This window comes from Perca fluviatilis, chromosome 12 (genome assembly GCF_010015445.1).
Source record: "Perca fluviatilis chromosome 12, GENO_Pfluv_1.0, whole genome shotgun sequence".
NCBI lineage: Eukaryota > Metazoa > Chordata > Actinopteri > Perciformes > Percidae > Perca > Perca fluviatilis.
The window spans coordinates 38,687,142-38,709,115 of record NC_053123.1 but is presented as its reverse complement, the minus strand read 5'-3'; the positions used below and the strand labels follow the sequence as shown (position 1 = coordinate 38,709,115).

The following is a 21,974-nucleotide window of genomic DNA, read 5'->3' as shown; positions in this document are numbered from 1 at the left end:
ATAGGCTGAATAAAGGTATTTTTACCATAAATTGGTGCATTAAAGTGTATCAGAATGCAGGAAATGAAGTCGTTAATGCTTAAAACTTCCCTGGGGGAGGACACCCAGGACCCCCCACTATGATATGCCCCCCTCCTCCCCCAAAGGCAGATTCTAGCCAATATACAGTACACCCACTATAATACATTAGACTACACTGGTCACTTCCCAATCAGTCAGGACCAAGGTCTGACCATAATTACACTTTTGCTTTCCATGAACTGTCGTTGCTTTAGCCTATTATTTCATTTGCAGCCCTGGCAGTGGTCAGCTCTCTCTCTCTCTCTCTCTCTCTCTCTCTCTCTCTCTCTCTCTCTCTCTCTCTCCAGCAGTGGTAAGCTGTGAGAGAAAATAAAAAAATATCAAAACATAATTCTAACCGATGTGTGTATTGGCAACACACGGCTGAAGAAGCCGACAAATAGCCGATATGTAATTCCCCCCGCTTAAAATCTATATCTTTCATAAAGATACCCATCAGTGAACGTTAACGGGGTTGTCGGTCTCTAAATGTTTTAACTTTTATGTGCGCCCCTCTCTCTCCCTCCCTCTCTCTCTCTCTCTCTCTCTCTCTCTCTCTCTCTCTCTCGCACCGAGCTCCGCCTGATCTTCTATAAGAACGGTGACGCCGTTATCAATCGAGTATTGATTGGTCAGTAGGCGGGGCTTTAACACCGGTTGATCTCTAATCTCCAACACTCCTGACCAGGTTAGGTGTTCAGCATGAGTTACCACGCCGATTGAACCCGGTAACAACTGATCCACCGTCGTGGTACAGAAAACCCTGGTTTTAACCTGAAGTTAGCTCGTTAACGCCAAATCCTGCTTCGTAGTCCAGGCCTCTGGTGTTTACGTGGTTGTGGTCTGATGGATCCAAATTCAGCTACAGAATCTTCAATGCGGGGCAGCCTGACAACGGCGGTGGAGCTGAGTTCTGTATTATGATGAACTGGGGGGGGGGAGGTAAAAAAACATTTAAAACATCTTGCATGTTGTATGTTGCACTTTTAAAAATAAAAGTTGAATGTAATCAGATAATCACATTGGTTGTAAACTCTCTGTGTCACATGTATGTGTGTGTGTGTGTGTGTGTGTGTGTTTAATATCAGTTGATATTAGCTTTTTTAACATGAAGTGGAAGGCCATTCCAAAGGTTAGGGGCATGGTAGGACAAGGCTCTTTAACAAACAGTTTTTTTGTTTAATAGGGGAATGACCGGGAGTGTAAATGGTGTAATAAGCTTAGATAAATAAGGTGGTATCATGTTTTTCTGCCTATGTACAGTTCTGAACATCATTTCACAACGATTTATGGGAATCACTCCAACAACTGGGTTAGATAAATGATTGGAAGAGCATGAGGAGGTTAAGTGACCTTATATGGAGATGTTGGTTTCCAGAATGTCGAATGAGAAGTGTGTTCCTGTTTTGTGGTGGCTGCTGGTCATTCAAAGGGGGGAAGCTCATTTTTGGCCTACATCATAAAAATTGGCCATTTATTAATATTAATATTATAATGATATATATAATAATAATGTAATAATTAAATTATATAATAATAAATAATAATATAATACAATAATATTATAATAATTATAATAATAATTTATAATATCCGTGAGAGAGTTTCATCAAGAGGCCAGCAGTACATTTTCTTTGTCACAGCACTTCCAGTCAGCCAGCTAACTCTGTCTTACCAGGAGAGCTGAACAGACCTGTTACTTTGCCCTGTCTTCTGCACTAAATCAATCTTAAATGTTGATCTAACCCTGCTGTTTAATTCTAAGTTTCTCCTCATAAGGAAGACTTTGAAATGGCTTTGCCAAAATCAGGTCGACAATATTAGCGTTGTCTGCTATCGTGTGCAGTTTGCTAGCTGGCTAGTTCACCCCTACAACACTAGCCTAGCCTACTGTATGAATGAATGACTGAACGATCTAACAAATATTAAACTCGAAGGAGGAAATGTGGGAATTAGGTTAAACTGAAACAAGGAATGTGGTGTATCATTGTATGAAATGTATGATGAAAATTGGCTAGCAATTTAAATACCAAGAAACAGGTTGCAGCAGTTTGTGTTTCAATAACATTTGCAAAATCTGCGAGGGACTGAGCTGAGCTCTGCTTGAAGTTGAACAGTTCGGCGACTTTATATAGTACAAAATCGCTGTCAATCAAAAGGAGATACAGTCCTTCAACAGATCCTCCAATCACCACGCAGAAGCCCAGCGTCCAGGCCAGCCCACTGCTCCATTGACCCCCAGAGACGCTGAGCGTCCCAGAACAGCATGTGTCCTCTTCATTGTGGCAAATTATCCATGTTGCATAATTTAAGAACATTAACATACATACCAAAACCATATTGCTTCTCGGCCTTTTGGCTAAGATCAAGTGTAGTATCTGTTCTTATCAGTTTAATATCTGATAGAAAAACAAAATCTTGAAGCTGCACGTTCATATGGCTCTTTGTAGCATTACCTATTTAAAGCTAATGTACGTGCACTTACTACTTGTTGTCTGGAGTTTGAACCTTCAGAGTTGAAAGCACTTAATTGTAAGTCGCTTTGGATAAAAGCATCAGCTAAATGACATGTAATGTAATGTAATGTAAAAAGTTATCAATGAAAAAAAAAAAACTAAATACACAATACTGATTCATGATGATAATCATCGACATTAGACGTTTATAAAGAGTGAGTGAAGTATCATGGCCTAGAGACAGAGAACCCTAACCCTGATCTACTGGCCAGAGGGGGGGGGGGGCGTAGGTGGGGGATGTTCTGTTGGACACTGGGCTGTCAATCATGACTAAGACCACTCCCCTTTCTAAGGTATATAAGGACCTGTGACTCTCTTTTCCCTCAAAACCAAACCAGGCAGAACAAAGATTATTGATGTGAGTATAATGGATGTTTTCACATTGTATTGTCATCATTATCATTTTAAAGATTTGCCTGAAAGTTTGATATATTTTGTTTATGCTAGATTGCAGAGTTTAAGCTAAATGAAGATAAAATTAAGTGCAGATTGTGGATGCATTAATGGTGTTAGTCCAGATAAGATTAACCTAATTTGTTATTGAGTGTTTAATGCTATTCAGATCTGTGACATTTTCTTTCAGTGACAGTCATCAGCTTGTTCTTCTCCTCTGTGTCAGCCAATCACCACCTCAGCAAAGGTAATCATATTTCAATTAATTATCACAATTTCATCTGTTTTTACTGTTAATGATAACTAATCCTGTCTGTTTCTAGGGGACATTTTGTGGGGAGGGAATGAGTCCTTACCCCAAGTGCAGGAGTTATAGTTTCTCAAGGTCTTTATCGCGAGTGAGGGGACAATGTAGCGTTGAGAGAGATTGGCCGGAGAATCGGCGCAGCTGGGGGGTATTACATTCACTTTACCGCACTGTTGTGACAAAAAGAGAGCAGAGCCAGAAGGCAAACCTCTCAAACTACCGCTCTGTTTCCTTTCCTACCCTCACCTATGGTCCTGAAGGCTGAGTCATGACCAAAAGAACGAGATCCGTAGCCTGATGTGGTCCTACTCAGATTCTAGTCAGAATAGGAGTCTGAAACCGCTCCATTGGGCTGTGATTATGGGGCGTGTTCCAACCGAACCAGGAAAAAAAATGCCTCTGCATTCATTGGATAGACCTCCAACCAATCAGAGCAACGGAACGCAACACTGTGTATCGTCTCCATAGCAACCACTCTTTGCACAATGCATTCGTTCTAACTTCCGACTTTTAGACCTTTTTGAAGCTGGATATATCATTTGTTTCTTGTAAATATAAATGTGGATAACGTTAAGTGATAGTGACATGCTCGTTACAGTCGCATTTCTAGAGATGAATCAGCGAAAACACGTTTTATTTCTCTGATTCACGGCTTTGTTCTAGCGCCGGCGGTCCCTCTCTTCAGTCTCTCTCTATGTCTCTCCACCATATAACGCTCTCTCTCTTCAGTCTCTCTATCTCTCTCCACCATATAACGCTCTCTCTCTTCAGTCTCTCTCTATCTCTCTCCACCATATAATGCTCTCTCTCTCTTCAGTCTCTCTATCTCGCTCCACCATATAACGCTCTCTCTCTCTTCAGTCTCTCTCTATCTCGCTCCACCATATAACGCTCTCTCTCTTCAGTCTCTCTCTATCTCTCTCCACCATATAACGCTCTCTCTCTCTTCAGTCTCTATGTCGCTCCACCATATAACGCTCTCTCTCTCTTCAGTCTCTCTCTATCTCGCTCTACCATATAACTCTCTCTCTCTTCAGTCTCTCTCTATCTCTCTCCACCATATAACTCTCTCTCTCTCTTCAGTCTCTCTATCTCTCTCCACCATGTAACGCTACCGTGCTTTCGGGCAGTTGTTGAGGCTCCTCCGCTGAGGATTTTAAAATGAATGCCTGTCGATATCTTCTGTAACAGACGTGATGGTGGAATCTACACATCTCAACAAATCCAACCCAAGCGTTCTTTGGTGACGTGGTTGATTCTGTTACTGTTGATCATCTGTCCGACAATCTGATTGGTCCGAACAGATCCTGTTCGGGCAATAATTGCTTCTCAACGGAGCGACTCCAGACCGAACTTCCCGACCTCAAATTTTGTGTGCGGGGCTAAGTTCGGCTGGCATCCAGGCTACGAGATCCGGGGTACAAGCGGTGAAATGGGTTTCCTCAGGAGGATGGTTAGCCTCTCCCTTAGAGATAGGGTGAGATGCCCAGTCATCCGTAAGGAGCTCGGAGTACAGCCGCTGCTACTTTGCTTCAACAGGAGCCAGGTGAGTTGGTTTAGGTGTCTGGTAAGGATGCCCCTGGGTAGTCAGAGTTTGGGGTCCCCTGCTGGAGCTGCAACCCCCACAACCTGACCCCTGATAAGCGGATGACAATGAATAATCTATCAAATATTAAACCATATTTATATTATATAATACACTTATAACTAGCAGCATGCTTTAATTTGATAAATGGCTCATTAATGATCAGTTGCAGTAATTCATTGTCTGACATTATTTCCTTGTCTGCCGTATGTTGACTTTGTTTAACTTCTTTCCACAGATGACATCAGTCTTTCCATTTGCTTTGTTGCTCTGTTTGTCCAGCGGACTGTTGACTGCATATGTAAGTACACTCTTAGAAATAAATCACTAAAATAACAGAAAAAGATCTGGCATCTCATTACCCAGACTTTAGTGTGTACCTACAGTACAAATTATTAATTATTCTAAAGTTATTTACTGTAAAATTATCTCATACAAAGCTGCTCAGTTAGTAAACTTCTGAGAAGAAATCTGTTATTCAACTAATGAAACAATGTTTGTTTCAACACGTTTTCTTTATCCTTTCAACTTTTTTCATGCTTGTCGCTTTTTTTGATGCTACTAATATTTTAGATGCATTTCTGATCCTTTGACGCTCGCTAATCCAAGTGCTAATAATTTATGATAACGGTGTTGTAAAGAGCTCACTGTGTTAGCTAGCATTAATGATATCCTCCAACTAAAATTTCACATGTAACACATGACCAAGCCAAACCATATTTGAAAATACTATACATCAAATAAAACATGCATGTTAATTGTCTCACACAATTACCTACCGCTCACATGCAGACAGATATAAATTAGTTTCATTAGGTAACATAATCAGACAATTTAATATCTCATTCCATTTCTATGCAGATGACTCCCAACTGTACATCCTACTTAAATCCAGTAACTCCATGCAGCATCTTTTAGACTGTTTGAAATAAATTAAAATCTGGATGGCTAACAATTTTCTTCAGTTAAATGATAACAAAACTGAAGTTATTGTCTTTGGACCTTCAAAATCTAAAACTGCCATCCCTGCCGACCTTGGTCCCCTTGCCCCCTATGTTAAACCCCATGCACGTAACTTGGGTGTTATTTTAGACTCCCATCCTAACCTAGAGAAATAAATATCTTCTGTTGTAAAGTTCAGTTTTTACCAACTAAGAATAATTTCTAAACTCAAGTCTGTTCTGTCATACAATGATCTGGAAAAAGTCATCCATGCCTTCATAACCTCGCCGGCAACTATTGTAATCTCTTCTACTTTGGTCTCCCTCTGACTCTTGGTGGTGCTACCAAAAGGCAAAATGGCAGCGGCTAGGCTGCTCACCGTAACAAAAAAGCATGAACACATTACACTGTCCGACCTGTTAGCCTCCTGCACTGGCTTCCAGTCCAGTCTAGGATACAATTTAAAATACTGCTAATTGTTTTTAAAGCTCTTCACGCCCTGACCCCCAGCTACATAGCAGATATCATGCATCCCTACGTAGCCCCCAGCTCCCTCAGATCCTCTAGCCAAGGCCTCCTCCATGTCCCACGGTCCCGGATTAACCAAAAAGGTGACAGAGCCTTTTCTGTTGCTGGCCCTCAGCTGTGGAACCGACTGCTACTTGACATCAGAAGTGCCCCTTCAATAGTGATATTCAAAGCCAGGCTCAAAAATCACCTTTTTACATTGGCCTTCCCGGCATCTTAACTGTCAAAACTAAATCGAAATCCAACGATTATAGAAGTTATCTCACGTTAATGTTTTCTTCATCATGTGTCAGATAACGTCCATAATATTTGGACATTGGGTTAGATTTGACCGTTTTAAGTGGTTATGAAGAGCAATATAGAAGAGGATTTTTTGGTGATGATTGATAGTTGTTTAGGTACATTAAACCATGTTAAGCTTTTTCACATTAGGACTTATAAAGCCAATGAGAACCGTGGAGAGTCAATCCCCAGCCGCTCCGCTGCCCTGAAGCAGAAACGCTTTATGTCAGATAACGTCCATAATAATTGGACTTTGAGTTAGATTATTTGACAGTTTTCCGTGGTTATGATGGGTAATATGAGAGAGAAATTTGGTGATGATTGATCATTGTTTAGGTACATTCAACCACGTTAAGCTTTTTCAATAGGCTCTATAAGCATAAACGCTTAATGTCAGATAATGTCCATAATAATTGGACTTTGGGTTCGAGTTTTTGACAGTTTTCAGTGGTAATGAGGAGCAATATGAGAGAGAAATTTGGTAATCATTGATCATTGTTTAGGTACATTAAACCACGTTAAGCTTTTTCACGTTAAGCGTTTTAGAATGTCCCTGTCGTAACTGTTGGTCATTTCCTTCGCGAGCTCCTGATAAATGATTTCTTAGATTTTTGCTATCTAAAATAGCTGTTATATTTTTCTGGTAAATTAAATTAAAAAAGTATCTCGTCTCCTCGTTTGTCCGCTTACATCTGTTTTTGTTGACACCTGTCATGTGTGCAAACAGAGCGGAAATACTGGGCGGAAATGAACTGAAACTTATTCTTCTTCGTTTTATTGCGGGTTGCAACCATAAAATGACCTAAAACTTAATCGCAATTCATTATTTATTCGGCAAATAACGTTTCCATCAGCGTTTATCTCATAAGCCGTATATCGATCAAGAGAAAATCCGATGAGACTGAACGTATTTCATTTGAGTCGATATTCATGAAATTCAGTCAGATTTTACTGTTTCCATAAGGCATTTTTCATTCGATATCACTTAATTCGGATAAAAACGGGTCGATGGAAACATAGCTACTGGCAGTGGTAGCCTACACTGGCGCTGTTGCATTAGAAATGACAACATCCGGTCTCTGAATATGAAAAAAACTGACACTTTTTCGTTTCTGTTTTCTAGTGATTATGTGTTTTGTTGTATGAAATAGAAAATGAATATCAAATCATTTTTTAAATTTCGAGGGGCGCTGTTGCGCAAGCTAGAATGTAGACGCGTCTCCTGCAAGCTCCTAAAAGGTCGATTTTTAAAACTTAATATAACTCTGTCAAGACCAGTGCCGAGACCTAACTCATATGTCTTATAGTAATTTAAGCGTCGAACAACAAGTTGAAACTGTTTTGAGACTATAATGGCGGCTTCAAATACTCGAAATCAGTCGGCGAAACAACAGCGCAGCACCCATTCAGGCACGGCGCCGGCCGCGGCTGGCTCGGCTACCCCCGAGACCTCGACTAACAGCAACACGCTAACACCGAAGATGCTCTCTGACTCACTCAACTCGCTCCAGGATTCTGTCTGTGCAAAGATTGGGGCGGCCATTCAGACACTGCAGGATGATATCAAACTGGATATTAACTCGGTGAGGGGCGAGCTATCGGCGGCGGTCACTAGCCTGCAGGCCTCGCTAGCATCACATGATACCCGACTGAAGGAGCTGGAGAAAGCTGCCGACTTTACTGGCGACTGCACTACTGAGCTCCGCGCCACTGTGTCCCAACTTCAAGGTGATGTGGGGGAGCTGCGGGCAAAATGTGAAGACCTGGAAGGCCGTTCCAGGCGGAACAATTTGCGGCTTACTGGTGTTGAGGAAGGGATGGAGAATGGTCAACCTACGCAGTTTGTATCTCAACTTTTGAAGGACGTCCTAAACTAAACTTGAGCGAAGCCCCGCTGCTGGACAGAGCCCACAGATCACTACGAGCAAAACCAAAACCCGGGGAACCCCCGCGTGTGTTTATCATGCGCGTGCATTACACGCATATGAGGGATGAGATACTGCGTAAATCCTCTCAGGGCCCCGTCATGTACAAAGGGAAGATGCTCCATATTTATCCTGACTACACCACCGCGGTGATGAAGAAAAGGGCAGCGTTTGGAGACGTGAAAAGGAGGCTGAGATCCATAGAGGGAGCCAAGTACGGGCTACGATTTCCAGCTACACTCCGTGTCACTCTCCCGGGGGGCAAGGAACGTACTTTCGAGGATCCCACCCTGGCACTGGACTTCATTAACCACACGATGCCATCCCAAGCGAATGAAACATATGCATCTTCTTCGCTGGGGTAAGAAGTACAGCCGCTAACTGAAACAAACCATGCATCACAGATGTTCTGTGTTGGCCGTCTCCTTTGGACATTACTTTTTGAAGGACTGTTAGTACAACTACCGTTTGATATGCTGACAGCAGACAGGTATTTTTCTCTCTCCCTCTCTATTCCTGCTGTTATCATCCATTGTAATGTACACATTTGGTTCTGTGGTGTGGCACTATGTGATTGACAAAATTACCAGGATGGGACTACTACAATATATCACCTGGTGCCTGTGCACACAATGTTTGACTGTGCACTGTAATGTTGAATTATATGCACCCGCATGTGAGTGCTGCTGCACGCAGATACAGTTATGTTGTTCACAATCTATAGATGCTGAATTTGTGACTACAGTAATAAGAGAGTAAAATAGGTTTCCTTTTACTTTTTGGCAATTTTGACAGATTTGCAGACAATATGTAGAACAGACCTTAGCTTGCGACTCTTTTGAGTGTTATGTTAATAGAAAGTCTGATGGGATCTTGTATACACCTAAGTTGGGGAGGTGTAAGGGTGGGTGTTTTTTGTTTCTTCCTCTGTCTAATGACTTTGTTTATTTTTCCTTTGTTTTTGTTTGGTATATTACGAAGTACATCTTTTGAGATGAACTTGCAAAGTGTCCAGGCGGGAGTCACACTATCTTCAGACACCAAGACATACTATATAACAGCTCTATTTTATGGTGTCACTTAGTGGGTTACAAAGCCCCATAGGAACATCAATAACATTTGCCAGTTGGAATGTCCGTGGGCTGGGGAAACCCACCAAGTTAAATAAGGTTCTCTCTCACCTTGATAACTTGGGAGCAAAAGTTGCATATCTGCAAGAAACGCATCTAAACAAGTCAGATCACACAAAGATACGCAGACGTTGGGTAGCACAATCATATCACTCTCTCTTCAATAGCAGGTCAAGAGGCACAGCTATTTTGATCCATAAATCTCTGCAATTTACCCCTTCAGATGTCATTGCAGACCCTCAGGGCCGCTACATAATTGTTACAGGCCGTATTGTTAATACACCTGTGATACTAGCTAACCTATATGCACCTAATTGGGAAAATGATAACTTTTTTTCTAACTTCTTATACAGTTTACCCAATTTGGACTCCCACTTATTAATTTTAGGTGGTGACTTCAACTGTTGCCTCGATCCAGTATTGGACAGGTCTTCAGCTAACCCCTCTAAACAATCTAAATCTGCCCAAGTGATTAATTCCTTTCTTAAAGACTATGCCGTTTCAGATCTATGGCGAAGCATGAACCCCACTGCTCAGACTTACTCTTTTTTCTCCCAGGTACATAAGACATTTTCCCGGATTGATTATTTTTTAGTAGATAATCGTTTACTCTCTTTAGCCGAAGCCTGTTTATACAATGCCATAGTCATATCAGACCATTCTCCCCTTACAGCTACTTTTAGGTTTGCGCACAACACTCCTAGACCTCGCTGGAGACTTAGTTCCATTACATTATCCCAGGAGGAATTTGTGCACTTTGTAGCTGACCAAATAGGATTTTTTGTCGAGGTTAATTCCTCTCCGGACATCTCTTGTACAACTCTTTGGGAGTCACTAAAAGCTTACCTGAGAGGCCAGATCATTTCACATATATGTTATAATAAGAAGCGAGCTAATCAAAAATTGTCAGACATAAATGGACGAATCTCGCAATTAGAATTGGCATACATAAGCTCCCCCTCACCTGACTTATTGAAGGAGCTTTTGCTTGAGAAAAATAAATTTGACACCTTATCAACCAGTGTAGCAGAGAACATGCTCTGGAGATCCCGTCATACATATTATGAATTTGGCGACAAAGCTAGTAAGATTCTTGCCTATCAACTTAAACAAGCAGCTGCCTCACAACTTATCACGAAGATTGAAACAGCTGAGGGTTATACATGTGATAATAAAATAATAAATGATATGTTCAGGGATTTCTATAGTTCAGTTTACTCTTCTGAGCATGATTCCTGCCCCACATTTGACAGTTTTTTCCAAAATTTGAACATGCCCACTATTAGTGAAGAGTCCAAGACCATATTAGAAAATCCTATTACTGCTGAAGAACTAAATGTGGCAATTAAAACACTTCAGAATGGCAAGAGTCCGGGGCCGGATGGTTTCCCATCTGAGTTTTTTAAGAAATTCTCCACCCACCTAATCCCTCTCATGCTGAACATGTACGATGAGTCCCTTGAGTTAGGTGTACTACCCCAATCATTAAAAGAGGCATCTATATCCTTAATATTGAAAAAGAATAAGGATCCTAGCCATTGTGAATCTTACCGCCCAATCTCACTGCTGAATGTTGATGTCAAGATTTTAGCCAAGGTGTTGGCACTGAGATTGGAGAGGTTTTTACCCCAGATAATTTCCCCTGATCAAACAGGCTTTATAAAGAATAGACTATCTTTTTTTAATATCAGGCGACTCTTAAATATAATCTATCATGATTCAGACCCTACCACCCCAGAGCTTATTATGGCCATGGATGCCGAAAAAGCTTTTGATAGGCTGGAGTGGGGGTATTTATTTTATGTATTAGATAAGTTTGGCTTTGGGAAACAATATATTAAGTGGATTAGACTATTATATACCATGCCAGTAGCATCAGTCTGTACCAATGGGATGTACTCTGAGCCTTTTGCGGTTTCTCGTGGAACAAGGCAAGGCTGCCCCCTATCTCCGTTACTTTTTGCATTGGCCATAGAGCCTTTAGCGATCGCAATAAGGCAGGACACCATAATGATTGGCCTATTCAGAGAGGGGCTAGAGCAAAAAATCTCGCTCTATGCGGATGATATGATACTGTATGTTTCGCACCCGGACATCTCTATGCCCAGGGTCCTCTCCATCCTTGAGAACTTTGGTAAAATCTCAGGGTATAAAATAAACCTTCAGAAAAGTGAGGTATTTCCTATCAATTCCCTAGCCTGCACTTATTCTTTTCACACACTTCCTTTTAAGGTCACTCATGATCAGTTTACATATTTAGGGGTGCAAATCACAGACAGTATAGGCAGACTCTTTAAGGAAAATTTCAACCCACTAGTACCTAAGATAGAGCAGAATCTTAAACCTTGGATGCCTCTACATCTGTCACTTGCTGGCAGAATAAATGCCATAAAAATGAATGTGTTGCCCAAATTTGGATATCTTTTTCAATGTCTCCCAGGGTATATCCCCATGTCATTGTTTAAACGCCTGGACGCACTCATATCCAGCTTCATCTGGAATAATAAAAGTCCGCGACTGAGCAGAGCCTATTTACAACGTCCAAAGGTGCTAGGTGGTATGGCTCTTCCCAATTTTCAGTTGTATTACTGGGCTGCTAATATTCGACCTATTCTCCATTGGTTATATGAAGATCCAGGTGCCGACGCTCCCTCATGGTGCACTCTTGAAGCTAGATCCTGTGCCCCGTCCACACTGTCAGCATTAATCTATGCACCCCTAGCCTCAGACACCACTCCGTATACTAGAAATATTCTGGTCAGAACAACACTTAAGATATGGAAGCAGGTCCGTCGGCACTATGGATGGCATAATTTCTCATTGAAATCCCCAATCCATGCAAATCACATGTTTCCTCCCTCTCTTCAGGACAATGCGTTTCTGCAGTGGCAAAACAGGGGACTGCGCACACAGCATGACCTTTTCATAGATGGCTTCTTTGCCTCTTTTCAACAACTGGGCGCCAAATTTTTTATCCCACATAAACACTTCTTTCGATACTTGCAATTGCGTGATTTTATGCGTAAACAGCTGCCTCACTTTCCAGAAATTCCCCCAAGCCCTGACATTGACTCTCTACTGGCGCCTGTCCAGTCGTTTAAAGGTATGATATCTAACCTATATAGTGCGCTTTCATCCCAAAACACCCTGTCCCTTGCCACTATTAGACATAGATGGGAGCAGGATATAGGTGAGGTCATACATGATGAAACTTGGGATGCAGTACTAAAAGAGTCCACACCTCCTCTATCTGTGCAAGGCACGGACTACTACAGTGTAAAATATTGCATCGGGCTCACTGGACCAAAGAAAAGTTGTCAGAGAGATTCCCAGACATAGATCCAGCGTGCAATTGTTGTGCAATGACCCCATCCTCATATTTTCACACATTTTGGAGCTGCTCCAAGCTGTCGACTTACTGGACTTCGATGTTTAAAACACTTTTGGAGGTCCTAGAGGTGTCTATAGCCCCCTGCCCCGTCATAGCCCTTTTTGGAGTACCTTCTGTTGTCTACAGTCTGAGCAACTCTCAGTGTGACTTTCTGGCTTTCTGTACGCTGCTTGCCCGCCGCCTAATACTTCTGAAATGGACAGACGCCATCCCTCCGTCCCACACGCAATGGATCAGGAGTACTTTATTTTATATGAAACTGGAAAAAATAAGACATACACTTAGAGGTTCATCTGGCAAATTTTATGAGGTCTGGCAACCCTTTTTGAGATATGTGGAAGAGAAATTAGAGCTGCATGAAACAATCTGATTAGGACAACCGCTGACTTCACTTTATTTAGGTGACAAACCGCTTGGATTTTACTATGTATGTATTGTACTTTTCTAATGATTATTATTATTATTATTATTATTATTTTTTATTTTTATTTTTGTAAAATTCTCTTTCTGTCATGTGTGTATATATGTCCTCTCTCACAACAAATTTGACATGCATTGTTTTAGACTTACTCATTTGTTCATTTATTTATTTTTATTTATTTATCTACTTCTTGGGGTGGGAACTCTGTTCTGAATGTTTTTGTATATGTCTTTGTTCTGTTGTGAAAAAAGCTCAATAAACAAAGTTTAAAAAAAAAAAAATCCGCTCATCCGTTTTTGACAATGAAAATGAAAAATGCTTTGTATTTCAATCTCAATTTTGTTTTTTAAAACGAAAATCAAATAACCACTCGTTTTTTTGTTTTTTAATACCTGTTAATGAAATGAAAATCGAATGACCAAAACATACACTGACCGTTAACCAGGTGGATGCAAACACCTGCAGCTGCAGAATGAGACGATCTGACAGAACCTGATTTACCAAATAAAGTTTCCTTTAAGGTCCGTGTACTTTTTCGTTCATTCGATTTTCATTTCATAAACAGACTTAAAAAACAAAAAACAAATGGTTATTTGATTTTCGTTTTAAAATACAACATTTGAAATTGAAATACAAGGCGTTTTTTCTTTTTCATGGTCGAAATAAGATGGGAGAAAGTTTAAATATGCTGTGATTTTCATTTTCTATTTTATATAACAAAAATAAAATCACTCGGAAATAGAAATGAAAAAAGGTTTGTTTTTTCATATTCAGAGACCGGATGTTGTCATTTCCAAGGCAACAGCGCCAGCGTAGCCTACCAGTGTTGCTTTCAGCCATTCAGGCCAAAATTACTTTGGAAACCTGTGCTCTTGATAATGCTTGGGGGGAATTTTATTTCATAATGCCACATGTATTTATTCCCCTCTCTCCCTGCCTCCCTCTGACTCTCTGTCTCTACCCGCCGCAGACAACTTCGCCCAAAGAGAGTCGAACCAGCTGAGGAAACAGACTTTCGGTTCACGGCTGTAACGTTACCGTTACGCCACCGTTACCAATCCCAGCAAACTTTCTAGTGCTGATCTGGCAGAGAGTCACCGGGGGTTGGGGATCAGATCATGGGGATCAGACCTCCGGTGCTGGGTCTAATATTCTAATATTAGCTGCTGCTGCAGCTAGCAGCTAGCCACCAGCCCTGTGACATCGGTCCCCACGGTTCGCTCCCCGGTGCTGACTGACTCTGCAGAGCTGCGTTACCCGCTCTAACTGAGCTGGGAATCTGCCGCGCTCGTGATTTATTCATATTTTATTTTATTTGCAGATAGTGATATGCTATGATGCACTGATGCCAGGCAGGCTTGCTGCTGCTTTTAGTCGGAGTCTGTGAGATAACCAAACTTCCTTTAAATATAACGTGCATATAAATAGATGGAATAAATAAAAGTCCCTCGAAATACATAGTAAAACATACATGTATTTAGGCTATTGAACTATTATGACTAATGCCTATGTTCATATGTATTGCCTCATTTATGTATTTCATGATTTATTTCATAGCCATATGTATATTTATGTAAAGGGGGGGCAAAAAACGGAAGTTATAGGCTACAGATTCCCTCAGCTGCAGCCGGGACATTCTAAAACGCTTAACGTGAAAAAGCTTAACTTTATTGTACCTAAACAATGATCAATCAAATATCAGTCAGTTATCAGTCAGATAACGTCCATAACGACTTGGGTTAGATTTTTTGATCACTGTTTAGGTACATTAACCACGTTAAGCTTTTTCCTTACAATATCCCTTAATGAAGCAGAAACCCTTAATGTCAGCTATGTCCATTGGACTTTGGGTTAGATTTTTGACAATTTTAAGTGGTTATGAGAGAGAAATTTGGTAATCCTTGATCATTTCTCATTGATCATAGAGCGGGTAACGCCAGCTCTACAGAGTCAGTCCTGGGGAGCGAACCGCGAGGACCGAGGTCACAGGGCTGGTGGCTAGCTGCTAGCTGCAGCAGCAGCTAATATTACAATATTAGACCCAGCACCGGAGGTCTGATCCCCATGATCTGATCCCGAACCCCCGGTGACTCTCTGCCAGATCAGCAAGCTTAACGGCAGCAACAGAATGTTTGCTGGGATTGGATTTCGACCATGAAAAAGAAAAAACGCCTTGTATTTCAATTTCAAATGTTGTATTTTAAAACGAAAATCAAATAACCATTAGTTTTTTGTTTTTTAAGTCTGTTTATGAAATGAAAATCGAATGAACGAAAAAGTACACGGACCTGTATGTTATTTTAACAGTTTATTGTTGTTCACATCAAAACATTTTATGTATTATAATAACGTTTTGTTAATGATTAAGAAATCGTTTGTAAACCGTCAGTAAACATTATTTGGATGTCTATTGTAAAGTTTCAACTAATGAAAATAATACCTTGTTAATGGTTAATAAAGACTTTGTAAAGCATCTATAAACATTATTTAGATATCAAATAAAAAAATCATCATCTCTTTAACAGATCGCCAACAAAAAGATTTAAAGGGGTCAAATAAATGTTACTTGATGCTTTATAAACCATTTATTAATTATTAACTTATTATTATAAGGATTAGTTGCAACTTTATACTTGCCATTCCAATCATGTTTATAGATGGTTTACAAAACAATTATTAATCACTGACAAAGTATTAACTAGCTTTCTGAAGTTATAAACTTATTATTGAATATGACACTAAACTAATGATGAAATAACATTAATTATAACATTAATAATAATGAGTAAACATAAATCATTTCATTGTATTTTAACAGTAAAATACATCTTAAGTAAAGATTAATTAACTATAAATGTACCATTTATTAGTGATGGTTATTATAAAGTGTTTCCTTAAGTTTTCCTCATTGTCAACCATGAGAAGCATGATTCAGGCATATCTTTCTTTCTTGACTGGCGGAGGAAAAGCAAAAAACTTTCTCAGACATTCAGGAATTGCTGCAAATTGAATTATAATTTCGGCCTGTTCTTGCACAGTGTATGGAACCCTGATCTATAGACTACATATATTAATAATACGTCCAAAACAGAAGGCATTATGGCACTCTGGGACAGCGTTGATATACCAGACGTATATAATAAGATTTAACAGAACTATATATTATATCCAAACAAGCCTTAGTGATAAAGTTGAAGATTATATATAATATTTATTTAAAAAAAAAAAAAACACTTAGCTATCAGCCATTTCCCTGTGGAAACAGCCGGTTTCCCCCAAAGTGGCGAGGACCTGTATTTGGACCAGGATGGCACGGTTCCGGCGCGTCGCCCTCCCTACTGGACCCAATTCAGTACATAGATCTAAGAGCTCATTAGCCATTAGCTCTCCTGATTCTTCCATTAGCGTAGTCCTCCTGCAGGGCCAGCAGGGCCATCATGCAGCATTACGCACGGGTTCACGCGAGTATTTTATATGTTGTGATTTATTAATCACGCGTTGGTACAAAACACAGCTTAACATGGAAGACACACAATGAATTTCTTACGTTAACAAACCGGAACTATATTCTCAGGCGGAAGAATATAGTACTTGGGGCAGGTGATATGCTCGTCGCAGCAAGCCTGTCTGAGAATATAGTTCCCGGTTTGTTTACAGATAGAAGATGGCTGTTTATATCTTCGTTGGCGCTTTTTTTTGTACACGTCTGATCTCTCAAATCACAACATGTAAATAGGAACATGTTGGCGTTATTTTGTCACTTTTGTCACAATTGGGAGCAGTAGGCTAGTTGGAGCCAGTTACCTGCAGGATCTGTGCTAGGCTAAGCTAATGCTGGAGCCGTCAGACAGCGTTACAGAACGCACTGAGATGAGAAGGGTATGTATGGACTAGTCTAACTCTGGGGGTTACGGTGAATAAGATAAATTCCCAATAAGTCGGCGTGTTCCTTTAACTAATGGTATCCCCCCCCCCGAGATACAATCTGAAGACAAAATAAAGTGTAACAGGCAAACACACTTTTCTTCATGCAGGTTTTGTTATTAACAGTATTAAAGTTTGGACCGATAACGAGGACATTAAGGGTAACGATTGCGCCAGAGCTTAACGGCTGTATTTCCAGACTTTGACATTTGATGATATATGCACAGTTTTAAAGACAGATATTTAGTTATTTACACTGTGGTGCAGTTATCTAATACTAGGGTATTTGATGCTATCCTGTATTCCATGCAGTCGGGCCATCTCCTCCTCCTGCACCACGTAGAGGATATGTGACGGCGAGACAGCGCCGATTAAATATTAAGAACACATTTTTATTTAAGATTTGAGTTGGAGGTGTTTATGGAACAGTTATCACTCAGTATAAGCACAAATAACACTGCTGGATTTATTTCATGATATGGAGTGAAAGAATGTGCGTGAGGCATCAATATTAGAAAATATTACGAGTAATCTTAAAAATAATTTACTCTCTGCAGTCTGACTTCAGTTCACCACCTCACCATCTGCGTCGCCAATTCCTATTTTGTCTCCAAAATGTGCATACGCATGGGTCAGAGTTTGTGTGGAGGACCGCACATTCTCCTGTCAAGTTAGTTTTTTATAAATCACAACCTTTGCGTGGGAAGTGGCGTACGCACGTTTTCAGCCCCGTTCTGTGCGTACGCCACGTTTATAAATGAGACCCCTGGTGATTGCAGGCAGATAATGGCGTCAACAGGCAGGTACAGCGACAGCAGCCAGAGTGGTAACTAACTAACTATCCAGCTCCGAACAGAGAGCAGCCACAGTTTAAGACTAACACTAACGAGCCACAGCTGGTTGATTAGAGATCGCGTGCAGCTGCGCGTCATCCTGGGCGCGGCCTGTCACACCCACTGCACTAAGAGAGAGAGGAGAAAAAGAGCGAGCAGATGAGAGGGAGAGGAAAAGAAACTCCAGAAAACTCCTGCTTGTCAATTTCCACATAGTGGATTCGTGACAATTTAATGATGATGCATAATGAATTCTGTCTGAGATATGTCACTCAAACGTACATTTTGTAACCCCAACCACAATCTTCCTAACCCTAACTGCCCTGTTCTTGTGTCGAGTGTCAGTTAAACCTGCATCCCAACCCAGTGCACCAAAAAGTGAAAGACCAGAGGGCTAGATGCTAAAGGAGACTTTTTGCGTCGCCAATACACCTGACCAAGCGTCGCTTTTTACACGCTGGTAGGCCCGTTTTCAGGATTTTAGCAATACAGAGAAAGTTTATTCAGAACAGTATCTCTGACTCGTTGGGTTGCTCTGATTGTAGTCTTGCATTGCCAGCTCTATCTCCACAGCACAGAGGAGGAACTATCCATAAATGACCAGTTGTCGATATAGACTTGACTGACTGTTTCTGGCTTATTTGTTCATACAGGGTCAAGCTTCCTGCCTTCCTGGTTGGACTCCGTTTGGCTCTCGCTGTTTCGCTTTCTACAGCCAGGCAAAGACCTGGATCGATGCAGAGGTACAGCTGTTCTATCTATCATAACACATGTATGCTTAATACCAGTGTACTCTAATACTTTACTGCAGTAAAACTACTAATACCACACTGTAAAATACTCTGTTAGAGTAAAAAACATTGAAAGTATTATCATAGAAAAAATTTAACTTATAAATTATCTGAATACTTCTTCCACACCACTGATTAAAAGTATAAAACTGCCCTGAAATAATGTAATAAACAATAATGTGATTCTTTCTAAACGTTTTAAACTGATGATATTTTCTCCATTAGACCTTCTGCCAGACCATTGGTGGGAATCTGGCTTCCATCCACTCAGATGCGGAACATGGATTCATCAGAAACTACACTAACCAAGTGACTGGGGCAAACAGACCGGCCTGGATCGGAGGCAGTAACGCAGTGCAGGTGAGACTTTTATCATCACACAGGAAGTGATGTCGCTAGTCTCTCAGCCTGTTCTCATGAAGCATTTGTACACGTATTACGTATTCCACGTATTTATTATTGTCAGCAGCACATTGACTGCTGCTGAATGAGAGCGTGAAGATCCTCATAGGGAGGAGGTCGGGGTGTTTGGCTCCTAAAACACAAGACTTTCACCCAGGAAACAGGTGTTCATGTCCTGAAGAAGTTAAGGAGAAAACACAAGACTTTCACCCAGGAAACAGGTGTTCATGTCCTGGAGAAGTTAAGGAGAAAACACAAGACTTTCACCCAGGAAACAGGTGTTCATGTCCTGAAGAAGTTAAGGAGAAAACACAAGACTTTCACCCAGGAAACAGGTGATCATGTCCTGAAGAAGTTAAGGAGAAAACACAAGACTTTCACCCAGGAAACAGGTGTTCATGTCCTGGAGAAGTTAAGGAGAAAACACAAGACTTTCACCCAGGAAACAGGTGTTCATGTCCTGAAGAAGTTAAGGAGAAAACACAAGACTTTCACCCAGGAAACAGGGAGGGTTTTAATCCAAACCACCATCTTATTTCTAATCTAAACTAGTCGTTTTGGTTTTTCTAAACTTTACTGTTATCGCTGCATGACACTCACCTTTTCTCTGCTAAATGTAACTATAAAGACCGTTAACATTAACTGTCATGTGACCAGTAGAAAAAGAGGAGGATCCTCTTGTGGCCTGAATGAGTATTACAACAACACAAACTCTTGATTTCACTTTGACATTAAAACAATCTTTCTCCTGCAGGTGTTTACGTGGTTGTGGACTGATGGATCCAAATTTGACTACACAAGCTGGGCTGCGGGGGAGCCTAACAACCAGGGTGGAGGGGAGTTCTGTCTTCTGATGAACTGGAATGGTAAAAAAAATATTTAATACATCTCGTTGTATGTTGCACTTTTAAATATAAAAGTTAAATGTAATCAGTAATAATAATAATTAATTATTATTGGTTGTAAATTCTCTCTACAGATAACTGGAACGACTGGGCTTGTACCAACAAGGCTGCTTTCGTGTGCTCCAAGAACCTGTGTGTGTAACTCTACCACACCATGATGATGCCTCTCCAGCTCATCTCTAATCTCTATCATTGATTCACTTTCAGTTTGTTCAGCAGACAGAAACAGCTCTCTGCTGACAGATGACTCACTTTCACTTGTTTATTATCTGAAGAGTTAGGGAACAGTTCATATTTGGGTTTAGAATTAGACAGAAACTGGCTCACTGAGCTGGACAAAAACATATCAGTAATTGGACTTTTAATGTTTAGTAAATAACACTAAATGAAATACAGAAAACATTTGAATACTCACACATCTTTTCCATTTTAGTTTACTGAATATTATAAACAGCGCCCACTCATCTGATAAAATATTAACACACTAATTAGATTTCTCTCTGAGAGTTATTGTTCAGATCAATACAACTCTCATGTGTGAACGCTAAATATGAAGTTCCCTCGAGCAGACGTTAGCTTAGCTTAGCATAAAGACTGGAAACAGGGGTAAACAGTTGTCTTAACTTAGCATAAAGACTGGAAACAGCTAGCCTGACTCCATCCAAAGGTAAACCTACCAGACATGAGTGGTGATGATCTTTTTATCCAAAATGTCCAGATAGAAAATAAAAGTGTATATTTTGTCAGATCTTTTTGTGATACAAGAGGAGAATGCAACTGTAATAACACTTCATGATAACTATTAATAATTCATATAGTCCACTGGTTAATGAACTAGTTACTTTTTATTCTTTAAACTGATGTGTTGTGTTCTTTATTCATCTGATTTCCTTTACTATATAATCAACTAAGCATTCAAAAATAAAAGACATATTGTCACAAAAACAGTGTCTGGTCCTGACTTATTAATTAGTGTCAAATTATAATATTCTTGTGAGTATTTTATTCCATTAATAGAACAAGGTTAACATACTAATATAAAACACAAATAAACTCATTGATGAATAGATTAAGTAATAAGATAATGTTTATTTTAAAGTGTAAGACCACATGAATGTCCTCCTACTGGATAATAAAGTTTACTTTGACTTTTTAAAGAACTTATGAGAGAAAAAGAAAACACAAGAAGTAAAAGTACCTAAAACCACCATGTAGAAATACTCAGTTATTAGAGAAGATCATGGTTCAAAATACTAAGAAAAACTTAAAAACTATCAGCATCAAAATATACTTTAACAAAAGTAAAAGTACTTATTATAAAGAATGGTCCATTTCATAATTAGATTATTGTGTGAATGCTGATCCAGCAGCATTCACAGTATTATTATTTGATTCTTTATTTATTTCTTCAGTATGTTATTGTCATGTCTAACTTCTGCACACGTTCAGCCACAAGAACCATTCAACTCATGTTCTCTTTTAGGCCTCAGATTATCTAAAGGGTTGTGTTTTTGGAAATAGTGCAAGTCAAACAAAACAAAACTAAAATTTTTTTACAGTAGTTTTAAAATCAAAATGATGTGAACACTTTATTTATTAAACACTGTGGTGGCAAATTTTATTTTAACCATTTGTTTAA

The 21,974-nt window shown here is 40.0% G+C and overlaps 1 protein-coding gene and 1 pseudogene across 3 annotated transcripts; both read left to right on the top strand.

Annotated features, from left to right (window-relative positions):
- The first annotated feature begins 2,399 nt into the window (after positions 1-2,399).
- LOC120570673 lies at positions 2,400-2,566 on the top strand (annotated as a pseudogene).
- A 274-nt stretch (positions 2,567-2,840) lies between these two features.
- LOC120570385 (ladderlectin-like) lies at positions 2,841-21,280 on the top strand. 3 transcript variants are annotated; one of them, XM_039818705.1, is made up of 7 exons: positions 2,841-2,934; positions 3,160-3,216; positions 5,100-5,162; positions 18,891-18,980; positions 19,254-19,388; positions 20,185-20,296; positions 20,410-21,280. In XM_039818705.1, the coding sequence occupies exons 3-7, from the start codon at positions 5,100-5,102 to the stop codon at positions 20,475-20,477; spliced, it is 468 nt and encodes a 155-aa protein (XP_039674639.1). In that variant the 5' UTR covers positions 2,841-2,934; positions 3,160-3,216; the 3' UTR covers positions 20,478-21,280. The 3 variants fall into 3 exon arrangements, with proteins under 3 accessions (XP_039674639.1, XP_039674640.1, XP_039674638.1); XM_039818706.1 differs by lacking the exon at positions 2,841-2,934 and having other exon boundaries at positions 3,142-3,216; XM_039818704.1 differs by lacking the exons at positions 2,841-2,934; positions 3,160-3,216 and adding an exon at positions 4,680-4,822.
- The last annotated feature ends 694 nt before the right edge of the window (positions 21,281-21,974 follow it).

Coding starts and splice junctions, on each gene's coding strand:
- LOC120570385 (XM_039818704.1), top strand. CDS start 4,709: ATGGGTTTCCTCAGGAGGATGGTTAGCCTCTCCCTTAGAGATAGGGTG. Junction 5,163..18,890: donor GCGGACTGTTGACTGCATAT/GTAAGTACACTC, acceptor TTGTTCATACAG/GGTCAAGCTTCCTGCCTTCC. Junction 18,981..19,253: donor AGACCTGGATCGATGCAGAG/GTACAGCTGTTC, acceptor TTTCTCCATTAG/ACCTTCTGCCAGACCATTGG.